The 24,938-nt window shown below is 38.4% G+C and overlaps 1 protein-coding gene across 3 annotated transcripts in view; it reads left to right on the forward strand.

Annotated features, from left to right (window-relative positions):
• The window catches only part of LOC127012528 (macrophage mannose receptor 1-like), a 64,728-nt gene that overhangs the window by 13,699 nt on the left and 26,091 nt on the right, over positions 1-24,938 (forward strand). For all 3 annotated transcript variants that reach the window (XM_050890665.1, XM_050890664.1, XM_050890666.1), the window contains 9 exons: positions 315-428; positions 3,409-3,555; positions 8,135-8,317; positions 12,192-12,349; positions 18,911-19,024; positions 20,389-20,504; positions 21,861-22,009; positions 23,598-23,797; positions 24,295-24,419. In XM_050890665.1, coding sequence (XP_050746622.1) covers positions 315-428; positions 3,409-3,555; positions 8,135-8,317; positions 12,192-12,349; positions 18,911-19,024; positions 20,389-20,504; positions 21,861-22,009; positions 23,598-23,797; positions 24,295-24,419 — 1,306 coding nt within the window. The remainder of the gene's footprint in view (positions 1-314; positions 429-3,408; positions 3,556-8,134; positions 8,318-12,191; positions 12,350-18,910; positions 19,025-20,388; positions 20,505-21,860; positions 22,010-23,597; positions 23,798-24,294; positions 24,420-24,938) is intronic.

Below are 24,938 nucleotides of genomic sequence, written 5' to 3' on the forward strand. Positions count from 1 at the left end.
GAAAAAAAAGATTTGTTTCATATTTATGCTCATTGGTTTACAAAAAGCATGCAGAAGTATAATTTTGTTTTCTGTTGTAATAAAATTCTCCACACCTAAAAATGTGAAAACTCTAAAACTAAAGTGACCCATGTAAGATGACATGTTTTGCAGGTTTAGTATAGCCACTTTAACTAAAAGGTTAAAAGTTGTTGAAACTTGTACTGGGACAAAGGAGCAGCAGACGGTTTAGCTAGAATTCAGCTCTCAAGTTTTGAGAAAGTGTTTGCTCTTGCTGTGCACTTCCAGTATCTCTCTTTGTCTCTGTTACCTAGGTTTGACTGGCAGACTGAGTTCTGCTCTCTGGTTTGGTCTTAACAGTTTGAATTTCAACAGCGGATGGCAATGGGTTGGTGGTGCTCCTTTTCGATACTTAAATTGGGTTCCAGGTAAGGTTAAATATGTTGCTACTCAGTTTAAAAGGCAAAAATTCGGTCATTCTTTTCTAGTACTCTATTCTCCTGCAATTATTGAGCTTGTTTTGATGTTGAAAGATTCTGACTGTGGCTATAAACACTATGAGTAACAGCCCTTATGCTAGGGATACACACTGGGCTTAATTTATTATTCACAATGGAAATGGTAGCCTCAAAATCCAGAGGAAAGTTTTAAAAGTCATCTATTTACACTTCATTTGTATATCTTCTTAATTTACTTTATTTTTATATGAATACAGAATAAATCTGATGCTATAAGTGTCTTCATTTGTGAGATTAGACTGGCCAGTGTATGGGGTTTATTTGTTTGTTTGGTTGTTTTTTTAAAATTCTTTTCCTTTCCAATTTGTTTTGGTTATTTGCTTAAAGATTAGATTTTCATTTTTGTTTGGGATTAACCTACCCATGGCAGTAACACATATCAAACTGAACATGTTAGGCTAGTCTACTTTGAAGCAAACCCAGCTACTTCACACCTGTAGTTGCAATGTTGGAACTCTGGTGCCATTATTAAAAAGCTAGTCTCTATGCCATCTGTATACATGGTGAAGAAGAGGTGGTTTTCTGGTTTACTATTCAGAGTGCCTGTGTTAAGGTGTCTTTTTGCAGGACCATTGTTCCCTTGCACTGGCTATTCAGGAAGCCTTTGGAGACTAATTTAAAGTAGATGTCTGAAATTATGCAGTGTAAATACTCTTCTTTATCTTCACTGAGCACGTCACATGTATTTAATCTGCAGTAACTATAAATGCACACTCCATCGTATCACCCAGTGGCTTCCTTGTGTAGATAAGGCCAAAAGCACATTTTAGGTGGACAAACTTCTTGAGTAGGTAAGCTTGGAAGAGTGAATTGAACTACTTTATAAATAGCTCTCCAATGGAGTGAGCACACAAGGCAAACAGATGGGCTGAACTGCAAGTTGCTGTGAAGGTATTTATAGGTCTGTCATCCAAGTGCACTGATGAGGATCTGCATGTAATGAAGAGTGGGGGAAAACTAATTGTGAGGTGGAGCCAAAGCAGCAAGGGGAGCTGTTCATGGTTGTTAAAACTGCAGACAACTCTCACTTGTCCTGTAAAGAATTAGATGGGGTTTGGTGTAACCAAAATGGGCTCCATTTATCTTTAACTCCTTAATTTCATTGAAAGATAATACTCTAAAGTCCATATAACCTATTTTATATTTGTGCTATCTTCTTTACGACTTTACTTTGGTCAGCCTACCTCTATCTCATCCCCACTACCCTGGATATTCAAGAGCTGGCTGTTCTTCCACTAGTATATTTTAAAAGAATTTGTGGAAGCTTCATATTCTTCCATCTCACTAGCCCTAAATAAATAACAGAAAAACATGGGAACTAAGTTATCAACACTGTCATGGTTTAACCCCAGTCAGCAACTAAGCACCACACAGCCGTTTCCCCTTCCCCCTCCCAGTGGGGTGAGGAGGAGGAAAGGAAAGGAAAAAAAAGTAAAACTCGTGGGTTGAGATAAGAACAGTTCAATAACTAAAGTAAAATATAATACTAACAGTAGTAATGAAATATAATAATAATAATAATAATAATAATAGTAATGAAAGGGGATATAACAAAAAAAGGAGAGGGTGGGAAGGAAAAAAAAACCAAAACGGTGATGCACAATGCAATTGCTCACCACCCACTGACCAATGCCAGAGCCGTGATCCGTGCCTCCCGGCCAACTCCCCCCTGTTTATATACTGGGCATGACATTCCATGGTATGGAATACCCCTTTGGCTAGTTTGGGTCAGCTGCCCTGGCTATGCTCCCTCCCAGCTTCTTGCACACCTGCTTGCTGGCAGAGCATGGGAAACTGAAAAGTCCTTGGCTTAAGATAAGCGCTACTTAGCAACAACTAAAACATCAGTGTGTTATCAACATCATTCTCACACTAAATCCAAAACACAGCACTGTACCAGCTACTAAGAAGAGAGTTAACTCTGTCCCAGCCGAAACCAGGACAAACACTTAAACTAAAATTATGCTGATTAGGCATTTGGGTGAGCTAACTGCCAACAGCTGAACTTTTTTTGTGCATTAAAACAATTTAAATTTGTATTTTTGAAGTAAGCATATCTTTTTCTCCTATGGGAAGAAGATATAACATGACTGCAAATATAAGACTAACTGTAATCTAAGATAATGAAATCATAATGATATAAGAAAATTTTCAGTGAACAATCTTGGACACTAAAAAATACTGTTTTGCTATGTTTATTGCTGAGCAGTACTGACGCTTGTTGTGTAGTATAGTGGCATGTGTTCAGAAATGAAAGAAAATCCATGTTAAGTTTAATCCATTAGACCAGATCTTGAAAAGTTCATCCGGTTTATTGTAGAAATTTGTTCTGTTCGACAGGTTCTACTTTTCTTCTAGATGTTTCTGTTAGTGCTAATGCTAATCTTCAACTGAAAATATCCAAATATCCTGCTATTGTCGCATTGTTTAGACAAGTGAACAGGAAGTTCACATTAGCAAAATAATTACTTATTATTTTTCTGTCTTTACTGTTACACTAAGTACAGAATTTGACTAGCTTACTGAACAGTTTTTTCACCTAAAGATTGTGCTCTGGAGTTTATACATTCTTTGTTTAGAAAGGGAAAAAACCCAAACAAAATAAATAGGTGCACTGTAATACCTTCCATCAAGACTTCGAACCTGTGAAGAGGCTGTTAAATTGTGAACTGTATAAATATCTCAACTTGTGGTTGCTGTGAAAAAATACCTCTTAAGGGAATGAACTGCCCCATTCAGTCTAAAGGACTGTGGAGAATCACAGTTGTCTATATGTTAATGTATCTTATAATTAAAGCATGCAACAGATTAGAATGCAAGAGTAATTGGGAGGGTAACCATGATATACTTTGTTGTTGTTGTTGAAGTTTTGTTTTGTTTTTTTTTAAAGGACATCCTTCTCCAGAACCTGGAAAAATCTGTGCAGCATTAAATCCTGGCAAAGGTGCTAAGTGGGAGAATCGGGAATGCGATCAGAAACTTGGCTATATTTGTAAACGAGGAAATGCTACTTTAGAATCTTTCATTATTCCTAGAGGTAGGTTTGGTAGCAAACCCTCAACAAATTATTAATGACCAGTGTTTTTTATCTGTAATTCTAATAAGTATTTGATATTGCACATGGTAAAACCAAGCAAAGGTCTCCGCAGACTGTGGCTTGACCAGGATTCCCTGTAAAAGTGAACAGTGTGTACTTCCTTTTTGTTCTGGCCTCCCTACTTCCTGTGTAGTAATCTTTCTTCAGTAGCTTTGAGTTCTAAATTGCAGAAATGGTGGAGTTCTCTTTTCTAAAACCAAGCAGAACTGTGAGATTTTGTTCATAAAATAAAAACAGAAATAATTTAATGATTAAAAAAAATGATCTATCTAAAGCCCCATGTACTCAGTGAAACTAATCTATATCTTCTTGCTGTCATTTTTACTACTTATGAAATGGAGTAAGTTTACCAGTGCAAGTTGGTAGTGGACTAGCGGAATTTTTTGAAAATCTCTTTTGAGAGAGTTAAATAATTTTTATATATCTATTTTATGAATAGATATATATTTATATACAGATATATAAAATTATTTATTTGTATATATATAAAAACTATTTAACTTATGAAATTATTTAAATTATATATATACAGACACTATTTCAGAAGAAATGTAATTCTGGCACTTGCCTGTATGTAGGAAAGACAAAACAGGGATAAGTTTTCATAGCTTTTTTTAGACCTATTCCCTCATTATCTCTCTGTGTACTATAAAAAACGTGTAACTTATTCCTTTGTTTCGTCACTCCTTCTTTCTGTTCTTTCCAAATTTCTTTCTCTTTCCAGGACATACAGATATCTCCTAAATCCACTGACATTATTTTGTATAGGTTTTAGAAGCAGAAAGCTAAACCATTACTGGTTTTCCAGTCCACTTATTAATATGCAAACTATATATTAATATGCAAAATAATCTGGCAAACCAGATGTTTTAGAAACTCAGTGTTTGACATTTGGCTTAAAACCCCACGTTTTTAAATGTTTTTCCTGCTTTTGCCAATATATAACCAGTCCAGTCAAAAACACTTAGGACAGAGACTTCTGCCTAATTTGTTTTGCTTTATTGCTAAGAGAAAAAACCACAAGAATGAGCTAGTATCTCATTAATTAAATATTGAAATCAATATTTAATATTTAAATTAATTAAATTAATACTTCAGTATTAAAATCAAGCATATTTGTTGCCTTAGCTGAGGACTTCAGTGCGTATTTTAATTATTTCCTAAATTAAGATGTAAAGTTTTGTTAGTATTTGTATACAGCTGATAACCAGATAGTTTAACTTATATAGGTTGTCTTAGATTGTTCAATTGGCTGCTGCTCAGCTTTTCAGGTTTCATAACATCAGCTCTTAAACACTGATGCCTATAAATATACTATCAATTCAATACTGGCTGCTATCTTATTTAGATTTAAATTCAGTTTTGGGGGGGTCTAATGGCCATTTCTTTCTTATGCATTAGGCTTTTGATTCTCTGCCCCCCCAGCCCCCCAGTTTACCAGTAATTTGGAGGAAGAACAGAAATGAGACAAAAGTTTTCAATTGTACAGAAATTGCTGAGTAAACATGGTGACAGATTAACCAGAGATTGGCAGTGAGTCACTTCATAAAATATTTTCCAAAATGTCCCATGGGGGGAAGTCATAAAAGGAATAAGCATGCGATCATGCAAGGTGTTAAGTGCCCTCAGCTTCTAATGATGTAAAGGAAAACTCATGGCAGATGATGTTTTCCTGACTAGGGCTCCTGAGTCAAGAAATAAATTAATCGCAAATTCATACATGCACTTAGTTGTGCACTTAACATTAAACACAGAGGCAATCCTTTGAAATTTTAACCCTAGAAGTTACAATTGGGTCTAACAAGGCAGTATGCAAGGACTGTGGGACAAAAGAACACTTCACAACAGAATATAATCATGCTTGTGTCCAAAACAAAGTAGAGAAAAATCTTTACAGAATATTTATTTTTGTTGCAGATGAAGATATTCACGAAGCCAACAGCTGTACATTTTTTTTTGTAGCAGACGTGTTTTTTCCAGCAGGGGGCCACAGCACTGTATACATCTAAGTGATGTAGAATCTTAGGGCTTCAAAGCATTTGCCTTGTAATACAGCAAAGTGGATTAATAGGAACCTGTTCATTTCACCTGCAAAACTTGCTTATTTTTAAACTTAATTTTCTAAGGAAAGGCTGTCTGTCTGTCTACCTTCACCAAGTGACTTCCAAAATAGATTTCATCCCAATCTAACAAGGTGTAGTGATCTTCAAGTATTGTTTCCAAAAGTTTCATAAAACATTCGATTAGAGGAAATAAATGCTTTCAGTGTCACTGTGACTGCTGTGTGAGCTCTCTCTTATCAGACCACTGAGGATGGGTGTGAGAGAGAGAAATTTGAATGCCTGAATCACAAGACAAACTTCAGCTAGTGCTTTCACCCTTTTAGACACCCAAGTCAATCACTGTGAGATCTTCAGACTTCAGGAAGCTAAGCTTATAGTTTACAAAAGTATTTGCTCTCTATTTGAGGAATAACCATTCTACGCTTACAAACTTCATTTCTGTATCTTGATCTATTCCACAGTAAATTCATCAGCTTGACATTTGGGATAACATATTTTACACATTCATGTGATTTCCTTTGTTACATCTTATTTGTTGTAATTTGCATTGCTTCTTTTGCTTAATTCAAATGAAGTTCAGGGAGTAGTACTTGTTTCCATTAGGATGAAAAAATAGATTGTATGGATTTGTGTTGTCATGTATTTTCTTTAAAAGGAGAATAGGGAAGCACAGAATTCATTTTTGCTGAGTACTGGAAATGAAGAACTGAAGACTTTCTCTTACTGAGAAATCCCCAGCTATGTCATTCAATAAGACTTGCACCAAAGAAACTAGGCTGTCAACTGTTTTTTGTTGTTTTGCGGCCTGCAACAAATTCCCTAGTGTTACTGGATTTACAAGCAAAAGATTCTCCCACCTTGCCATAGCTACTTTAGTGTTTACAGTAATAGTCTCACAGTCTCACAGAGACTCTCATGGACTCGCTGGGGAATAAATACCTTTGGGACCGTCTTTGTAGCTGTGTCTGAACTGCTGATGTCTCTTCTATTCAGTGTTTACAGTTTGCAGAAGGGTGCACTAAGTGTGTTGGAGGTGCATATATGCCTAGTTTTTTTTTCAAAGGAATTCTCTGACTGTTACAGCAAAGCACTGTAAAATGCATATGCTCAGAGCTGAGACCATATCGGACCCATATCGGACAAATTAGGCAGCTGTCTGAAGCATCAGACTAACCTCTACAACAGCATTTTGCCACCTCTGTCCTCTCTTGTTTCTTCCAACACCGCCATGTATATTCAGTTTGTTTTTCTGGGGTTCCCCCACTCTCTATTCCAGTTCTTCCTCTCCTGTGGCAGGATTGACAGGGCTCTGACCAAGCACTGAGCCCCTTGTCCTGGTGACAAAGCTCAGTTTTACTTAAACGTTGTGAGAACAAGCTAGCACTTTTTTGAGGCAGGTCTGCGAACAGCAGACACTGTTTATAGCTGTGCTAGAAATCTGTGTTGTAACACTAAGTATCTACTAATCATCAGCATATTCCAGTTGAAACAGGATATGTGCTTGCAACCTGGGCCTGACTGGTCATGACTTTGGATGCCTACTTAAATATTTGTACGGAATATACCCTGCTGTTGTTACACACAAACGCATTGCCTCTGCTTCCCTGACATATACAATTTTTTTTGCCAACAGAATTTCTGCAAACCTGCTGTCCTTGTTCTACTCTGTATATTGGTGTTTGCTAAACCCATCTGCTGATTATAAATAAAAAGTGCTGCAAGAATCATAATTTGTTTCTACAACGGCAATATTCTGTTTATTATATATTCAGGTGGCACTCCCCCCAAGGCTGAATTGTTTGCTGAACAGCAGTGTGGTTGTTGGCAGTACTCTGATGCTGTTGAACTTTTAAAAGCAAGTTTTAATCATAAATCATTTACTTTGACAGTATAATTTTCTCAATGAAGCTTTTAAAAAGGATTCCTAAAAGCAGTATTCTTATTTGCGTGCTCTCATGATTGTGTAGAACCAGTTATTTTTTCTTTGCTAGTCTAGCGAATGGGGCTAATCCATAAAATGCCTAAGGTTTGGGGAAAAAAATTACCCTCATAAATATGTTTTGTAAGCCCAGGTTCTTAACATATAGGTATACAGCATGGAGGAGGAAGAGAAATGCTGACATGAGTGTAGAAAAAGGATAAAGCACAGCTCTGCAAACCTTACCTTTTAGTATGTATGTGTGCATATAAAAGTCAAAACTGTGTTTTATGGTAATTTTTAATTCTGTCTTTTCACAAGATGCAAGTACTTTTTTGCAGCTGTAGTGTTCTTTAAAAAAATCTGGAAAATTTAATCATGCATGTAGATTGTTATCCCTGTACATATTTTTCAGCTCTGCTGTTCTTCATGAAGAAAATATATAATTAATTTGTTTGTTAAATCTTTCCTTATGTGATTTTCAGTCTTTAGTTAAGAATAGAATTCTGAAACTCTTCATGGTAATTTTTCTTTTCAGAGACTAATGTACCTATTAGATGTCCTGATCAATGGATGTCATATGCTGGTCACTGTTACATAATTCACAGGGACCCCAAAATATGGAAAGATGCCTTAACATCTTGCAGGAAAGAGGATGGGGATCTGGCGAGCATCCATAATGTTGAAGAATACAGCTTTGTTATTTCTCAGCTTGGGTACCGTGAGTATTTTTTTACAATAACATATATATATATTTATACTAAGAAAATAAAGAGTTTTGAATATGTCTTACCTATTAATAAAACAAGGAGACTGTTTAAAAACAGTAGTTGTCCTGATCACAGGGTACAGAAGGAGTTAAATTTTAAATTTAAAAAAACTTTGGGAGAAAAAAAACACAGTAAGAGCACAAAACCCAAACAAACTCTACGGTCACAGAAAAGCTGTGGTCAGTGTTGTGAATTGCATCAACTATTTCAAACTCCTATTTCTTAGGGTCTGCTTCTACCTCCTTTTATACAGATTAAAACAATTTTCAACCTTTTCAGAAGCTGAAAGAATTTTTACTATTGGTCTGCAAAGATAGATGAGGAGAAGCAAAGTCTGTTGGTCAGACAGTTTGGGAAGATCTGGGTCCTATTACCAGCACTGCCATGTCCTTATTTTTCAATTGACACTGCTTGTGTTTCTTCTGAAAAAGGAAGCTGTCTGTCCCAGTACGTGGATTCAAATGTGCCCCAAATTAAATACGGTACTTAGGTGCTCGGTTTCTGAGCACACATTTGAGTTGTTGCAAGGCAAGGTAGGCTACAGATGCTGTGTGTTCATTAGGGGAGATGCAACCATGCTGACACTGAGGCAATTTTGTGGTTGCTATTGCTTTACATGAACCTGATTTTGCACGTAGGATCAGTTACTGCTTTTTGATGGGAAGAGCATGTTCACATCTATGTATGCTTCTTTGCAGTAACTGATCCTATGTGTGCTTTTAGTGCCACGTAAGTGTGAGTTAGTTTATCCTTCACTGAAAGTGCAGTAAGCTGCTTTGAGCTGCAGTGTAACAGCAATCTTGGAGTGGCAATCATAAAATAGCTGATATGCTTTAGTTTTGTATCCTAGCCAACTCCATGGCAACTTGTGCTTGTCCTCACATTCCTGAAAGAGTGATTTGTTGTTCTTTCATGAACAACGTGAAACTTGTACTCTTTCAAAGGAGATCATTAGGAAAGATGGGACCTCTTGATGAGACATTAGGACATTTGAAAGAAGGTAGGCTCTAAAGGAAATCAGTTGTATTTTCACCTTACTCCTTGGAAGTAGATTATTTCATAGTTTAGTGCCTTCTTCAAAGACCTTTCCTGAACTGACTGTGCTGCACTGTTTTTGTAAAAGTGAATGTTTCTGAAAGGCAAATAGTCCTGAAGGAAACCAGGCTGCTCACATATGGCACGCTCACTGCAACAGACTATTTTGAAAGCATTCTTTTCAGAGGAGTAAAATTGGAACAACTAAAGAAGCCTTTTAAGGCAGTTTATGACAGTATCAGGTTACCCTTGTTCACCACTGAGATGAGAACACCATGTATTGCAGTGCCTAGAAGATCTTGTCTGCATCAGAACTCTGCTGCAGTAAGTGCTGTACAGAAAGAACAAAAGCCTATCTTTGTGCCAAACAATTCACAGTCCCATGACAAAACAAAGGAAGACGGGGTACAATGAGATGAGTATTGTCATAGTAGCCAAGTTTTAGTTGGCATTACCCACAAAGGAGAACTTTAGAGAGGAACATGAAGAAGAATAAAGAAGTGCATTCTGGATGTTTACACAGAAGTCCAGCATGTGATATGGCACAAAAATGGCCCAGTGCATGTCTGAGAGAGTGGGAAACAGTTTATTTACAAGTGGCTGGGAAAAAAAAGATCTTGGTATTTAGTCACCCAGATTCAGAGATGATTGCAAAACTCTATGACAGCATTTCTTCTTCAGAGGAGAAAATTTTATGTAGGAAGAGGCTCTACAGAGCCAGAAATGGCTCTTGGCCATTTCTGATTTACATGGCTTATTTAGATGACTTTGATGTAATCATTTTGTTAAAGAATGCTGTTTATTACCATGGTGTGAGCCCACCACAGTAGGAGCTCTGGCCATGGATGAGGCCTCTGCTGTGCTAGGTGCTTAACAAACACAGACAGAAAGATTTTAACAGATAACTAAACAAAAAAGAAATTAGCAAGCATGGATGGTGGAAGCTAAGGAGGGAATGAGAGCATGATAGGCAGTGGAATTGGAACAGGTTTCAATTTTGGTAGCAGAGGAGAGTTTAAAGGAGAGTACTGAGATGTGATGTTGGGGGACTTCTGAACATGAAGAGCAGTCTGGAAGAAGAGGTAAAGGTGCCTGTTTGAAAATGGAGCCTGATGTCCTGTGAATCTGAGCCCTTCTTATTGGGGGAGAGATGATAAGGACAGTATGGACGAGCTATGAGGGCTGATCATACTTAGGTGTAATAAAGATGGGAGAGACAAGGGAGGGAAAGACAAAGGAGAGAGCGTTGACTCCATTAAAGTGGCAGGCTGGGAGGGTGATTTTTGCAGCAGCTTGGTTGGTCAAAATGGGAAGCCTCCATATTCCTGTAACTAGCGGATGGGAGGAATGTCACAGGAGAGTTTTAAGTTATGGGGGTATCTAGGAAAACCTCCATCTGAAATGTGTTAATCAGAAAGGATTGCCTTGGGGGCAATGACTTTTAAGTCTTTTATAGGCACTTCTGTTGCTAGTGACAGCAGCAACAGAAAAGAAACAGTTCCAGTTCCATTGAGACACCCACTACCACAGCTGATGTCTTTTTGGGTGGACTCACAATCCCATTTTTAATTTCCATGGGTGATTTCATTGTCAGATTGATTGTGGTCAGTCTGGATAGGGGATGTTAGAGGAAGACTTATGGAAGAAGGCAAGAACGATGAGAACTGAACAGGAAAAACCTCTGAGTGCTGTAGATGGGTTGTAGAAATGCAGGGTCATAAGCAGTGGAAAAAACAGTTAAAAAGTAGTCTCCCTATCATTCATGAAAAATACTCATAATGAGTAAGTTCTAGCAACCAAGTAGTTCATACTCTGGTTGGAAAGACTGCTATCTAAGGAAAGGACTGCGCACGTAGCTGGTCAGTGTGATCTGAGTCATAATGCTGTGGACAAAAGGAAACACCTGCTGCCTTTAGCATAGGCTGGATGACAGACTATAAATAAATAATTAAATAATAATTTAAAAAATGCCAATTGCACTGAACAAAGTCATGAAATCAGTTCTAGAGAGGAATACCCTTTGATGATGATGGAGTTCAGACTGATTGTAAATGCCCATATTTTTAATCCTCCTTATTCAAATAGTTTATTCAGAACAGAACTAGGTATGAACGTTATAGCAGCAATGTGTTAGAGTGGAGGATTTTAAGCACAGACAAATAAACCTCTAAGAAACAGCTGCTGTAAAGTAACATCCTTGATCAGTCCTGCACCTTCCTTCCAGCCAAAAACCAGCAGTTAACTCCGTTAACTGTAAACTGAAAAAAGTCCAACAACTACCTGAATTTCATTTTGCTCTGAAATGAAATAATATATAGGAACACATGTAATGGGAAAACTTGCAGGTACTCTGGTTGTCAGCTCTAAAAGTCAACACTGGGTGTCTGAGCATTAGAAAAGAGGGCACTTCTTTCTTCACTATACTAAAGGTAGGAGGAAAAGGGGAGGTAGCATTTTATTTAGGTGTTTATTCATATCTTGTTACAAGAGTTTTGAGCTGGAAGAAAAGAATGAACCTAGTTGTGTTGCAACATAATTCAACAAAAAGAGTATCTTGGCTGTTTTATACAAAGTTAAACACTCTTGTATTGCCACTACAGTGAGTGGCCTTTCCTAATGACTGCAGTGGGTATACAAGGAACGGCCTGCCCTCTTTATGAAACAGGGAGCCTTAATTTCCTGTGACTGCCTTTTAAACTTCCTGAGAATAAATTATTTTCTGTTCCATGAAGATGAAAGTTCACATCACATAAAAGGACTGTTATAAACCTTGTTAATCGTATGTTTTAGAGCCAGCTGATGAGCTATGGATTGGGTTGAATGACCTCAAGGTTCAGATGTATTTTGAATGGAGCGATGGGACACCTGTCACCTACACCAAGTGGCTTCGTGGAGAACCCACTCATGCAAACAACAGGCAAGAGGACTGTGTTGTTATGAAGGGAAAGGTAAAGTCATGTAGCTATTGACTTAATTATCTTATCATTTCACTTATCATTTGGGCTTTTTTCTATACAAGAGCACAAAAGTAGGGGATATTACTGTTTGAAGCAGCCTATTTTAGAGTCTTATAGGTGTTACTTTTTTGAGGAAGGATCCCTGTTCAAGGGTGCCAGACAGTTGTTTTTGTTGTCTTCCCTGAGAAGCAGGCAAGTGGTGGCTTTCCTTGAAGGCAACTGCCCCCCAAGATCCATATTTCTGGATTTCAGTTTGTGCATGTGGGCTTTTTTGAAGAAGCTTTTAATTACACTGTGAAGCACAAGAACATGTAAATACTTTTCTTCAGGAAGCTGCAAAGACATTTTGGATATGTTTGGATTTTTTCTGCTTTGACTGAATATGGATATACACCTACCTTAAAAAATTGCACTACCAATTTTTAATGATGTTAGAGAGAAATACTATCTTTAGTATCTTTAGAAAATAGATGCCTTTATTTTCTTTTTCTAGGCAAAGTTATAAATCTCAGGTCTAGGTGGATTAGATGTTATGCTTGTATCTGCACTGGACATGAAGAGCTGTGAGAAAAGTCGTTAGCAGTGGCATTAGTGGAAGCCTTTACTGAGTGATTGTATACCTACAATTAAAAGGCTGCTTTGAAAAGGCTGCCTTTTGGAATATGGCAATGACTGATGAGCTAGGTGTACTACAGGAACTGAGATAATACCTGGTATAAAAGTCAGTCTGTGTGTGATGTTGCACAATGGTATTTTTCCTCTTTGTGATAATTAGAAATATTGAACTTACCACTTCCTTCAGGGTTTATCTATTTTATCAGGAGGAAAAAAAGTATTTACCCATACCAAAGGCATTTTCTTATTTTGCAAAATTAAAACTTGAGGGTTGTACTTTTGGTGAGCGCACTTAAAAATTGAAGAAGAGAACTAAAAATTTTTTTCCCAATTGGCCTGAACACTATGCAGAACTTGCCTCATAGGGCAAGCCTGCACTCAAGCCCCGATAGGCCTAGTTTTCTAACTTGCTTCACTTAGGTGCAGTCATCAACAGGAACAGTGGCATGTTTGCATGCAGCCAGTTCATGTGTCTCCATCATTCTGGTGCACAAACACTCAAGTTCAGAAATTGAGATTGAGTGCAGTGGGAGAGGGCTGAGCCAGCTCTGCAGCAGGAAGAAGCTGTAGGGGACATAGAGGAGTTAGCAGGTGCAGCACTAGAAGAAAAAGGGACCACATCATCACTTCCAGGAAGGAATGAGGAAGAGAACTAGAACAGCATCCTTGGGAGAGCAAAACTGCAGTGGTATCCATGGAAGAGGCAAGTCTGTGTAGGGCATAGCATATTAATCTCCCAAAATTGAGCAGAGCTATGTGTGTTTGTGGAGGTGTTCTCTGGCTGGGCCAAAGCTCAGATCTACAGTTTCATTGCTGTATGAACTCAGCAGGGAGAAGGAACTTCATGTGCAGTCAGATGTGTCTGGAAGGTTAGAATTTGTTCTGTGTTTTAGTGAAGAATTTTGCACTGGTCAGAAGCATGGGTAAGATTATAACCTATTAAAAGTTCTTCTCCATTGTATTAGTGGACATACTGTGGTGAGAAGAGTGTAAATGTATATTTCTTCCATGGCAATCAGGCCATGGTGCACGTGGTAGTTGAACAAACAGATTTTTAAGGGTGTGAGGATTTTTGTGCTCCATTATCTGTGCAGTGGCTATGCCAGTGCTGGTTGAGGATGTAGTAGATGCTCTGTCTAACAGAATTATAGGGTCAGACAGCGGAAGGAAGCTGAATGCTCAAATGTGAGGGTCAGTCAATTGAGGTTGTAAATGGCAGTTGCTTCAAGGACTTTTATACTGGTCAAGGCTGGAGAACTTTCTCAGGAACTGGAGGTTTGCAAGGTAGCTGGCCTTGGTGCATGTGGGTGGTGAGTTGCAAGGAACACATAGTTGAGGTTTTGTCTCATCTACCATCCTGTGCCCTTTAGCTACTCTCATCTGTTGGTGTGAACTTTTAGGTTTTATGCTATTGTACATGGAAGTATTGGTGCAGGAAGTATTAGAGGAGGTTACAGGCTGACAAGCATTTCATAATTTGGCTAGTACTTTAAAAAAAGTACTAACATTGCTTTTGATACGCATAGTTCCTTGATGCAATCTTTTTTTTTAATTTCTCTTTTTTTACAGTCTTTTGCAACATATAGGGCAGCTTAAATGCATTGGTAAAGCCATGATTTTTATCAGAATGACTTGACTGCCTTCAAACCAAGAGTTTCAAGAAAAAACAGCAAGGGGCAGAATTTGTTTTGTGGATGTCTGAGGATCTGGATGGCATTTTCTGGCCAAGCCAAGTGTTACAGAATTTTGGGGAACCTGGATTCAGGTTAAAAATCTCTAGTTATGTACAGAAGCTGAGATTCTAATTTTCTGCAAACCTAAACAAATCACTTCTTGTGACAGTTTGAATTCTAGCACCTGTTGCATTTCTCTAGGAAAGAGACAGCTACCTCAGTTTCTGTTGCAAGGTTAGAGGAACGACACATCTGGTTAATTCCATAAGACTTTAGGAGAAAGGCGAGGCAGGGAGAGATTGCAGCTAGCCCTAGCAGTATCCTCTGGCGCAGGTCAGGAACAGCATGGTCTGGAGTAAATTCGTGCCACTCTGCAATGCCAAGCCCTGAAAGAACCACTGTTGGGCTACCTAATGTTTTTCCCCCTTCCATGTGGCCGTTCACTGAAACCTACTGGATAAGGAAATGGATGGAAAAATAGGAGTCATTCCTATTTATGTCCTCGCCCTCACTTTGTATGGTCAGTAAAGTCCTGAAGTGTATGCCCAGACTGAACCACTGGAACACACAAGCAGTTCAATTACAAGGAGGCAAGAATAGTTACAGATATATGCAGTGGCATGTGATTGCTTGTATGTGCCTAGGCAGATCTGTTGATAGAAGATAACCTAAGATTATAAAAGGGATCTAACATTTGGTTGGGTATTAAAATAAAATTAATTCAATGGCCAGGGTCTCAAAGCATTGAGATTTGGACTCACTGGTCATGTCCTATGTGCCATGCTAAAAGTGGCAGCATTCAGTGCAGCCAGATAACCCATTATCACTGCTCAGAAGTAGAGTTTCTGATGGCAGGCTGGCATGCTTAATCCTATGGTCAAGAACCAGCTGAAAATACCGGTTCAGGCTGCTGGGCCTTGACTTTGGGAAGGGAGGAAGCAGAAGACTCCATCCTCTGGTAGACCAAGCCTTTTCTTCCTTCACCTAACACAGTGTCTGTCAGTAGAGAAGGATCTTGGGGTCCTCCAGCACTGAATGTGTATTAAGTGAAACTTGTGTCTAAACCCCAGAGGCCCTTTTAATTCCAACAGCAATAGATAGATATATTTATGGCTGTAGCTATAAATAAAAGTAGCATCCTGCTGTTCCATTCTGATGCTTTAGAAGACCTGTCATCCTTTCACTTGTATCAGCACTCAAAAGCGATACAGAAGCATGATGTAGGTTTTGGCTGAAGAAATAAAGGGGGTTTTGATTTGTGAAAGAGAAATCTGAAAAAGAGCAAAAGTCTTCAAGTATACGCAGCTTGTTACAGAGGTTGCAATCAATTCTTCCAATTATTTATTTAGTAAAAAAGCAGAAGGAGCTACTTAGGGTGGGTTTTTTGTGTGGTTAAGAACAGGTTAGCTGGAAGCCAACAGGGATGTTTATTAGAAATAAATTACTTCCTCTCTCACTTTGATGGATTGAGATAGAAGATGTTTTGAGGTCTTCCAACTAAATATTTCTTTGGTTCTTGGAGAGTGTGAACTGTTACAGAAGTGATTCATACCCATTGCTTTATGTGGCTGGTCTCTCTGCTGCTCATATATGTAGCAGCAGATAATTAGCCTTCAAGGATAATGAAAAAAAGGAAGCACCAGGGAGCAACAAGGATCAGCTCCTTCCCAACAGGTGAGGAGCCACAAGCTAGGCATAATAGCTCAGCTTGCAGGGACAGAGCCTGTCCAGCCAGAGCCTGTCACACTGTCCCTGGCGAGGGAGCAGGGCAGGTGGGGTAGGCAGCTGGTGGCAGACCAGAACCCATGTCTGGGATGATGAGGCAGGTCCAAGGTCAAGCCAAGTAGCTGAGTCAGGATCAGGTCCGGAGAGAGTAACCATGGTCAGACACAATCCAGTGATTGCTGGGCAAGTCCATAGTGACAAGGCAAGTCCAAGATCAAGCCAGGAAGACAGTCCAAAGGTCAGGGTCTGAATCAACAAGGCCCATAGCCACGTACAGACATTGCTGCAGCTGGAGACAAGTACTTCTGTTACAGCATGGACAGGGATTGAAGGCCCAGGTCTGAGTTTAAGTGGAACCCCAGGGCCCATGGGCAGGCAGCTAGGTGGAGGCCTGAAGTGAAGATGGTGGGGGCCATTTAGGTCTATTGGTGCCTTCAGGCCGCTAATGGAAAGTTAGAAATTAATTATAACAGTAAGACATGCAACAATGCCATCAAAAAGAACTTCTGTTTATAACATGCTTGTTCATTGTGTGATGGTTTTTGTCTATTTTTCATTGAATTTGGTGGTCGTAGGTGCAGTTTTATTTGAACTCCTCCTTCATTACATTGTTTTTACATTTTAATTTGACTCTACCTTTTGGACAGTGATGCAAATTAATGTGATACAAATTTGCTATGATGTAAAGAAGCTACCATTTGTCCAGTTTAACATTTTGAAAGGGTAGCTGTTGACATATGCTATGCTTTAGTTTTTCTACCATTCTTTTTGATGGGAAGACTCTTGCTTTCTACACCAAGTAGTAAGTCAGACTGGTAAATGTTTTTTTCAAGGCTAAATTTTAAGGGCTTGATGCTTGCCATCAGACCGGGTTTTCCCTTGTTTTCAAAAGTCGGTAATTTCTATTGTGAGAGTTACAGATTAAAAAAACACAACACATTTTAGCTATATACAGACTTTTCATATATGTGGCTTTTGTGTGGAAAGCTAATTTTATTGTGGGTTCTTCTGAACTCTTTCAAAATACATACCTATTAAATAGTTGATCTTAGTAGGAAAAGTAACTTCAGATTCCATGGAAGTTGCACTAGTCCCGTATCTTTTGGGATCAGCCATCAACTGACCAAAAAAAGCATAATTATAAGTTGACTTGCCCTGGTTTTTGTTGAGGTTTGTCTACCTAAGTACATACATGGTTCCATTGCTGATTAGTTTGGGTTGTTCACTCCTTGGCTGAAGTCATCTGACTCCATCATTTATTTTTATGGAACAAAACCTGCCCCTGTCTATGATACCACCTTCTTTTTAAAGGAAGTATTTGGGTTTAGTTAATGAAATAGGAGAACAGAGAGATATTTGCAAAAGGCAGCTCATAAGACATGGTAAGAAGTCCCTAGAAATTACTGTATGAATTTCCCAGTGAAGACACAGTTACAGGAAGACAGCAAAGGATCTTTCTGCAACTAGAGAGCCAAAGCTTCAGAGTAAGTTTTCCTGTGTTGAAGAAGTCTAAAAGTTCTGAAAGTTGTGCTGATTTCTTCCAGGCTGAGAAGGTCAGAGTTTTGGGTTGTTATTTGAAATGCCTACCAGCCTAGTGAGACTGAGAAAGAAATGGTAGGAGATGATGAGACAGCTACCAATGGATTTGCTTTGCAGTCAGCGTAGGACAGAGAAGAAACAAGCACCAGCTGAACATCCCAGGGTTCTTCATTGTTGTAGGCAGTAGTGTTGAGCTTTGGAAGAGTTTTTGCTGGAATCAGGGTTTGTTGAGGCTCTTGAGGACTTTGCGTATTGTGGCACAAGGGACTGTGTATTACCATGATGATTATCTTACATTTTTGGGGGGGGAAGGGGGCAGAGAGGGGCAAGGAAAAAAAAAAGAAAGAAATTGCCACGAACTGCTATGATTTTAATTTTACAGAAGTGGAGTCTTTAAGGCACAGGTGAGAGAGTGCTTTGCACAGGGGTTTCTCTTCCTCTCCCAATACCTTAGTTCATCTGTTGAACCAAAATGTATGTGAAATGTAGCAGGAACATGGTGTGAGGTTCCTTACTTTCAGTACAGCTCCCACTGAATGTCATTGTTTCTTCTGAGAATCTGTAGTATGAGGAGTAACAATGTTAATTCTAACTTTGACAAGGAACTTTCTGCATCTTCAAAGTTTGATATAAATGTTAACTAAGGAATGTAGTCTTCTGGGTTTTTTTCTGTTGCAGCTGGATTTCTGTGGGGAGAGATGACATCTCCCTTTCCTCCTGTATGCTTATTAAATCAGTAGTCTTTGTGAAGATGGTGTATTGCTGTCACCTCCAAGGGTTTGCTTTTCAGAAAGGTAAATAATCAAAGAAAGTGTAAGCCAATGGTGAATCAGCCCCAGTAGAATTGAGGCTGGAATGAGGTTGGAATTAAGTACTGAACTTAGATGTAGATTTTGCTTCTTTTAAAGCTAGCAAAAAATAATTAAATACTTAAAAGCATAAAGCACCCTTTTTGAAGACTAAATCCCACTTGACGGTGACGCTCTCTTCTTATGTTCAGGATGGATTTTGGGCAGACCATTCTTGTGAAAAGAAAATTGGTTACATCTGTAAAAGGAAACCCATGTCAGAAGCTCCTACAGAAGAGGAAACTGTTGACATGGGCTGCCAGAGAGTAAGTGAAGAAAAAGCTGTCTGATCTGAATAGGCTGCTAGGAATGATTAAGAGGAGAAAATGCCACCTAGGCGACAGATAAAACAGGAAAAATGGGTTCTGTGTTGTCATCATTAGAACAGTTGGCCTTCTCATTTCTATGGCAGATGGGATAGGTGATACATATGAATAAATCTAGGCTCTGACTGTCATTTGGCTCTGGATGCTCCCTTTCTTTTTCCAGAGCTTAAACCAAAACTCAAACCTGTTGTCCCTGCAGCAGCTCATTTTTACGTGGTTGGCATTCAAGCCTTCCTAAGGAATTTGCCTGTACCAGCAGTTGCTCTTCAGCTCTGCCTACAATTTTCTTCAAAATTATTCACAGCAGGAAGGGTGTGTGCCTGTCTACATACTATTGTCAAGGCTTTGCTGTGGTCTCTGGCAGTGCTCTCTACTTTGAAGAATTTGTTACTAGTGCCTGAGCAAAATGAATCCATTGTGCTCCTTCTGAACTGCCAGTGGATCTATTGTTTATTTGGTAATGCTCGCCTTCTGGTAACATAACACTCAGTCATTCCAAAAAACCTACTGTAATTTGTTATGTTATAGGAAATCTTACTGGGTTTTTGTCTTCCATGAAGAAATTGCCTTTTCTCCCAAATCTGCTTTACACAGCTGCAGAGGAAGTCTTTGATGTTTACTCCCAGTATCTGTAAAAGAGTACCTGGGAACCTTACAAATATTCAACTGTTGGAGAAGATAAAGGGATCCTAATGCTTATGGATGTTATCCTTGCCTAGAGAACTAAGTGCATTGCTGTAGAAAAAAGTCTCTCATAGGTGAGAAACTGAAAAAGATCAGAAGAAAATTTGTGTGAATTGTGGCTGGTCACAGCAAACTTTTCCTCTGTAAGCATATTCCTGAGTTAATGACGTTTGAATGACATAACATTAGAAGAGAGTATTAATGTTAGTTAATAATAAACAAACTTGTTTGAGGTGTCGTTCCCTTTCTGAAAAGCCGAGCTGAAATTTGCTTCTCGAGACCATTCTTATGATTGCACAATGCCTATGTACTAGTTATAATCCTATACTGAGCACTAAAGGTGCACAGCAAAGCCTCTCATGCCTTTATAAGAGGAATGCACTAATTAAAAATTTATTATATGTGAAAAATTGTTTTATGAAACAAAATTTTAAAAAGCTTTGATCCTGTCTGTTTCCAGTTTGGCTTTTCCAGTTCAGTTGTTCCTTTGTCTAACGGTTAGCTGACAGTGGTATAAATCAGTTTTGTTTTGTTGTTTTTTTTCTTTTCTGTTTTTTTTTTTTTTTAAGAAGTTTAGAAAAGCTACAACATATGTGATCACTTAATGTTTATTTTGACAGGGTTGGAAAAGACATGGTTTTTATTGTTACTTCATTGGAAATACATTTGTATCATTTTCTCAAGCAAATCAAACCTGTGGAAGGCATCAGGCCTTTTTAGCAACTATTGAAGACAGGTATGTAAAAGCCGACTTGCATAAGGGGATCACATGAGGATTTAACATCTAGCGTCATCTGAATATCAAAGACTCTGATCTGGATAAAAATCTTGCTTGAGAGGACAGCTATCTGTAGATACAGAACTTCTCACAGTTTTTGCATGTATATTCAAATCCAGGAATTCATTTTAAAGGAAAAATAGGTGATGGCTGTGAAATTAGTATTGATGTAGATGGTTATGTCAAGGAAAAAAATAGAATTATGTTTTCTGTTTCCTTAATTGTAGTGGCTTGAGGATAGGTTTTACTTGAGTGAGGGATGCAGAATCCAATTTTGATTATTAAATGAAGAGATATGGCTCTGAATTCCTTTCAATAGGTAGTTCAAATGAGCAAGAGGATATAATTTTCACCTATCTCGTCTTCTCAGAATTGAGCTACTTTTAAAAAAATTAAATAAGAAACCAAATGATGATAAAACTGCTTGGTACCTGAAAATCCATTGCAATTCAGCCAGGGTTCAGTGTGTGCTAACTTTCTGAACAATTGGTGCACATTATTGAATGTGGAATATTAGGAAAATGAAAGTTAGGGTTAAGAAACAGCTTATTTTGCTTGCAGTTGACTCGATGCTTTATACTTTCTCTTATTTGTTTCTATGTAATCTAAATAGATATGTTCTAGTGTGCAAGCTCTAGCTGTCATGAATGGTAGCTCTCTAAATGTAGGTAGCACTGCAGCTGTCAAAAATGGTTTAACATTAATGTGGTCTTCAGACTATACCTTGTTAAGGGAAGACTTCTTTTATTTGCTTTGATTTCTTAAGAGCTGTTTAAACACCATAATGAACTATGACAGACTTTACCTCTACATAGGTTTGTTTCCCAAACATAACTTTTCTTGCATGATCATTGGATCTAATTTGCAGTGTTCCTTAGTTTGATAATTTAGTATCATACTACTCTAGCCTCTACTTTTGTGTATTTCTTCAATAATGCTGAGATTCCTTTTCCAGTTTTGGATTTGCCTGAAACAAGAAGTCATTAAAATACAAGGGTACTAGAAACTCTCAAAAAATACAGTGGTATAACACATAAGTCATGTCAGGTTTCTTCTTTCCCACCAATTTCATGTCGGTCTGTGATTATGACACTTTCTTCACTGGACATCTGAAGAGAAGGCAGAATACTCTGGTACTGAAGCTTACAAAATATCTAGTATGTAATGTTTTGTTATGCACTTTGTTCAAGTAAATCCATCCAGGCTATGCTTTCAAGAAGGTACAGCAGTAATTCTGAGAGAATAGCAAGCCTTTTACAACTTTTTAAAATAAATTTTACAGTATTAATTTAATGGTTGTGTTCTTTTGAACAGATATGAACAAGCCTATCTGACTAGCCTGGTTGGGCTGAGAACAGAAAGATACTTTTGGATTGGACTTTCGGATGTAGAAGAAAAGGGAACGTTCAAGTGGGCTAATGGTGAATCAGTCTTATTTACACACTGGAATTCTGAAATGCCTGGTAGGTATGGCTCTGTAGTGTTTAATGAGTCCAGTGCCCAAAATACATTGCTCACTACTTGGTTTTTTTTACTTCATTTCTCAGCCCTTGCTTGGTGGTATAACGACTAATTGCTCTCAAATATATCTGGCTGCTTTCTCAAGCATGCAGTGCTGTTGCTAACTTCCTGCTTAGTGCTGAAATGAGTTTTTAACATGAGCTTGGGAAGAAACTTTAAACTGAGATCAAGTTTCTGATTTGTGTCTGTTCTGGGAAAGTCTGTGTCTGTACTACTCTGGAAGAGCAATCTCTGCAGGCATATTGCACCCTGCTTGCAAGTCTGGCTGGTTCAGCCATATCTCATAGTACACTTGCTCACTGCATGTACTGAGGTGTGTGAGATCACAGGATGCATGAAGCATCTCTGGTTCTAGAGAAAATGGGATTGTAGGGAAGGACAAGAAGGCCAAGGGAAGATTTGTGTTTAATCTTTTTTTAGTTAATATCTTTGCTAGATTCATTGTGATTTCCTTATTTACTAAGTTTTGTTGATGAAGACTTTGTTATTTTTTTCTATTCTAATAAAATTATATGGGTGGAAGGTCATTTCATCTCTGACATGGTCACATCAGAAAGGGGAAGGTTGTCAGCCTTCAAGGTTCTGGCGTGTTGCATTTGCCTTTCAGGAGATCCTCTGATTCTCTTTAATTTCGGTGCCTAAATGCTGATTTGAATGCGTCAGGTGGAGTGGTAAGGCTGTGTAGACCATGAAGCCAATACTAGGCCTATATATAGCAAGTTCATTTTTGAAAATCATAGTCAAATTAGACAAATTTGAGAAACTAGCTCTAACCACATCTTCAGTTTTAGGGGAGAATTTGTTGGATCGCAGGTTATGATGTTGCTAGAGTCAGCCACTGGAGGTGATTTGATGTGAGGCACAATTCAGTATCTCAGATGTGGATGAACCACAGATTTTTTTGCCTGTTTTTTTTTTTTTTTTTGCCCTCCCCATGAATTAGAATCATAGAATCACAGAGTGGTTTGGGCTGGAAGGGACATTTAAAGATCATCTAGTCGTCCCCCCCCCGCCATGGGCAGGACGTCTTGCACTAGATCAGGTGGCTCAAAGCCCTGTCCAACCTGACCTTGAACATTTCCAATGATGAGGCACCCACAACTTCTCTGGGCAATCTGTTCCAGTATCTCACCACCCTCATAGTAGAAAAATTTCTTCCTTATGTCCAATCTAAACCTACTCTCTTTCATTTTAAAACTGTTCCCCCTTGTCCTGTCACTACAGGCCCTGGTAAAAAGTCTTTCTCCACCTTACTTATAAGCCCCCATTATATATTGAATGGCCGCGATAAAGTCTCCCTGGAGCCTTCTCTTCTCCAGGCTAAACAACCCCACTCCCTCAGCCTTTCTTCTTAGGAGAGGTGTTCCAGCCCCCTCATCATTTTCATGGCTGTCCTCTGGACCTGCTCTAACACTAGAAACATTTTTGACTCTATACAAAGACTTAATGTCTGTCAGGATAGAATATGAAGTTTTCTAAATTCTTACAACTCCCTAAATGTTACTTTTGTGCATTCCTGTTTACAACCAGGAAGAAAGCCGGGCTGCGTTGCCATGAGGACTGGAATTGCAGGTGGATTATGGGATGTAATAAAATGTGAAGAAAAGGCAAAGTTCCTGTGCAAAGTGTGGGCAGAGGGAGTGACGCTTCCACCTGTTCCTACAACAACTCCTATTCCCCGATGTCCAGAAGGTTGGGACTCAAACAATCGTATTAGCTTCTGTTTCAAAGTAAGTATGTTGCTTATTGCTGCATTAAGGTAGTTTCTATTTGCTGCACATATATGCAATAAAAATTGGTATACATATGTCTTACTGTTTCATAAGCTTATTTAGAGATTATATGTAGAGGTCTTGTTCCCATCTATTGAAATGCTCATGATTTTGTTCATTCTGTTAAAGTCTGATCTTCAGGTCTGATATGATCTTAATTTCCCATTCTTTTAAGATTGAATTTCCCATTCTTTTAAGATTAAAAGTGCCTTTCTCCTAGTTGTTGTCTTGCAGCAGATACTCCTGTCAGCAATGCAGTTTGCTAACTTGGCTTAAAGATACTCATACTAAGGCTGTGTTTCACAGAGGTGAACACTCATAAACCCTATATTCAAAGTTTCTGTAATCCCCACAGAACAAGTGAATTGTAAATGAATTGCTTTTGGGTAGCTGATGTTTCTTGATCTTGTGACCTATATGGTCTATTTTGTCTGATTGCAAAATGCTCTTTTTAGCCTTTTTCAAGAGGAGACCAAAAGAAAACATGGCTTGAATCTCAAGAGTTTTGTCGAGCTATAGGAGGAGATCTGGCCTCCATTAATGGTAAAGAAGAACAGTATGTGATATGGCGTTCTATTGCGTGAGTATCTGTAGTGTGGTCATCCATTCACTTTAATTCACCTTTTGATCTTTCTGAAGTATTTAATTTTAGGTATATGTTTTTACTTCAGTATAAGCCAGTCTGGATTCATTATCTGCATCTGTATCAAACACATACATAGCAAAAAAGTAGAGCTGATGAAATAGCAGGAGTTGTATGACTAGCAGCAATCACTCCAGAAGCTAATGCTAAAATGAGATTGGCAAGATATCTAGTTGAGGCAACATTTATCATCTGATGTAAAAATATTTACTGTGGATTTGGGGATATTATAAAATTACCACAGATGCCACTTGTTTTCACATCAGCAAGTGTACAAATAGGGTAACAGTTGTGATATAAATCTGGACAATATGTTGATTGATGGTCATTTTTATGAACTAGTCAGAAAGAAGAAGCAACTTCAGATTCATGTTTTCCTACACAGGGAATGTAAATAAGGTTAGTAAGTCCCTGGACTGTAAAAAGCATGTCTAAGATTTCTGAATGAAATCAAAT

Source organism: Gymnogyps californianus, chromosome 2, assembly GCF_018139145.2.
Source record: "Gymnogyps californianus isolate 813 chromosome 2, ASM1813914v2, whole genome shotgun sequence".
In the NCBI taxonomy this organism is placed as follows: domain Eukaryota; kingdom Metazoa; phylum Chordata; class Aves; order Accipitriformes; family Cathartidae; genus Gymnogyps; species Gymnogyps californianus.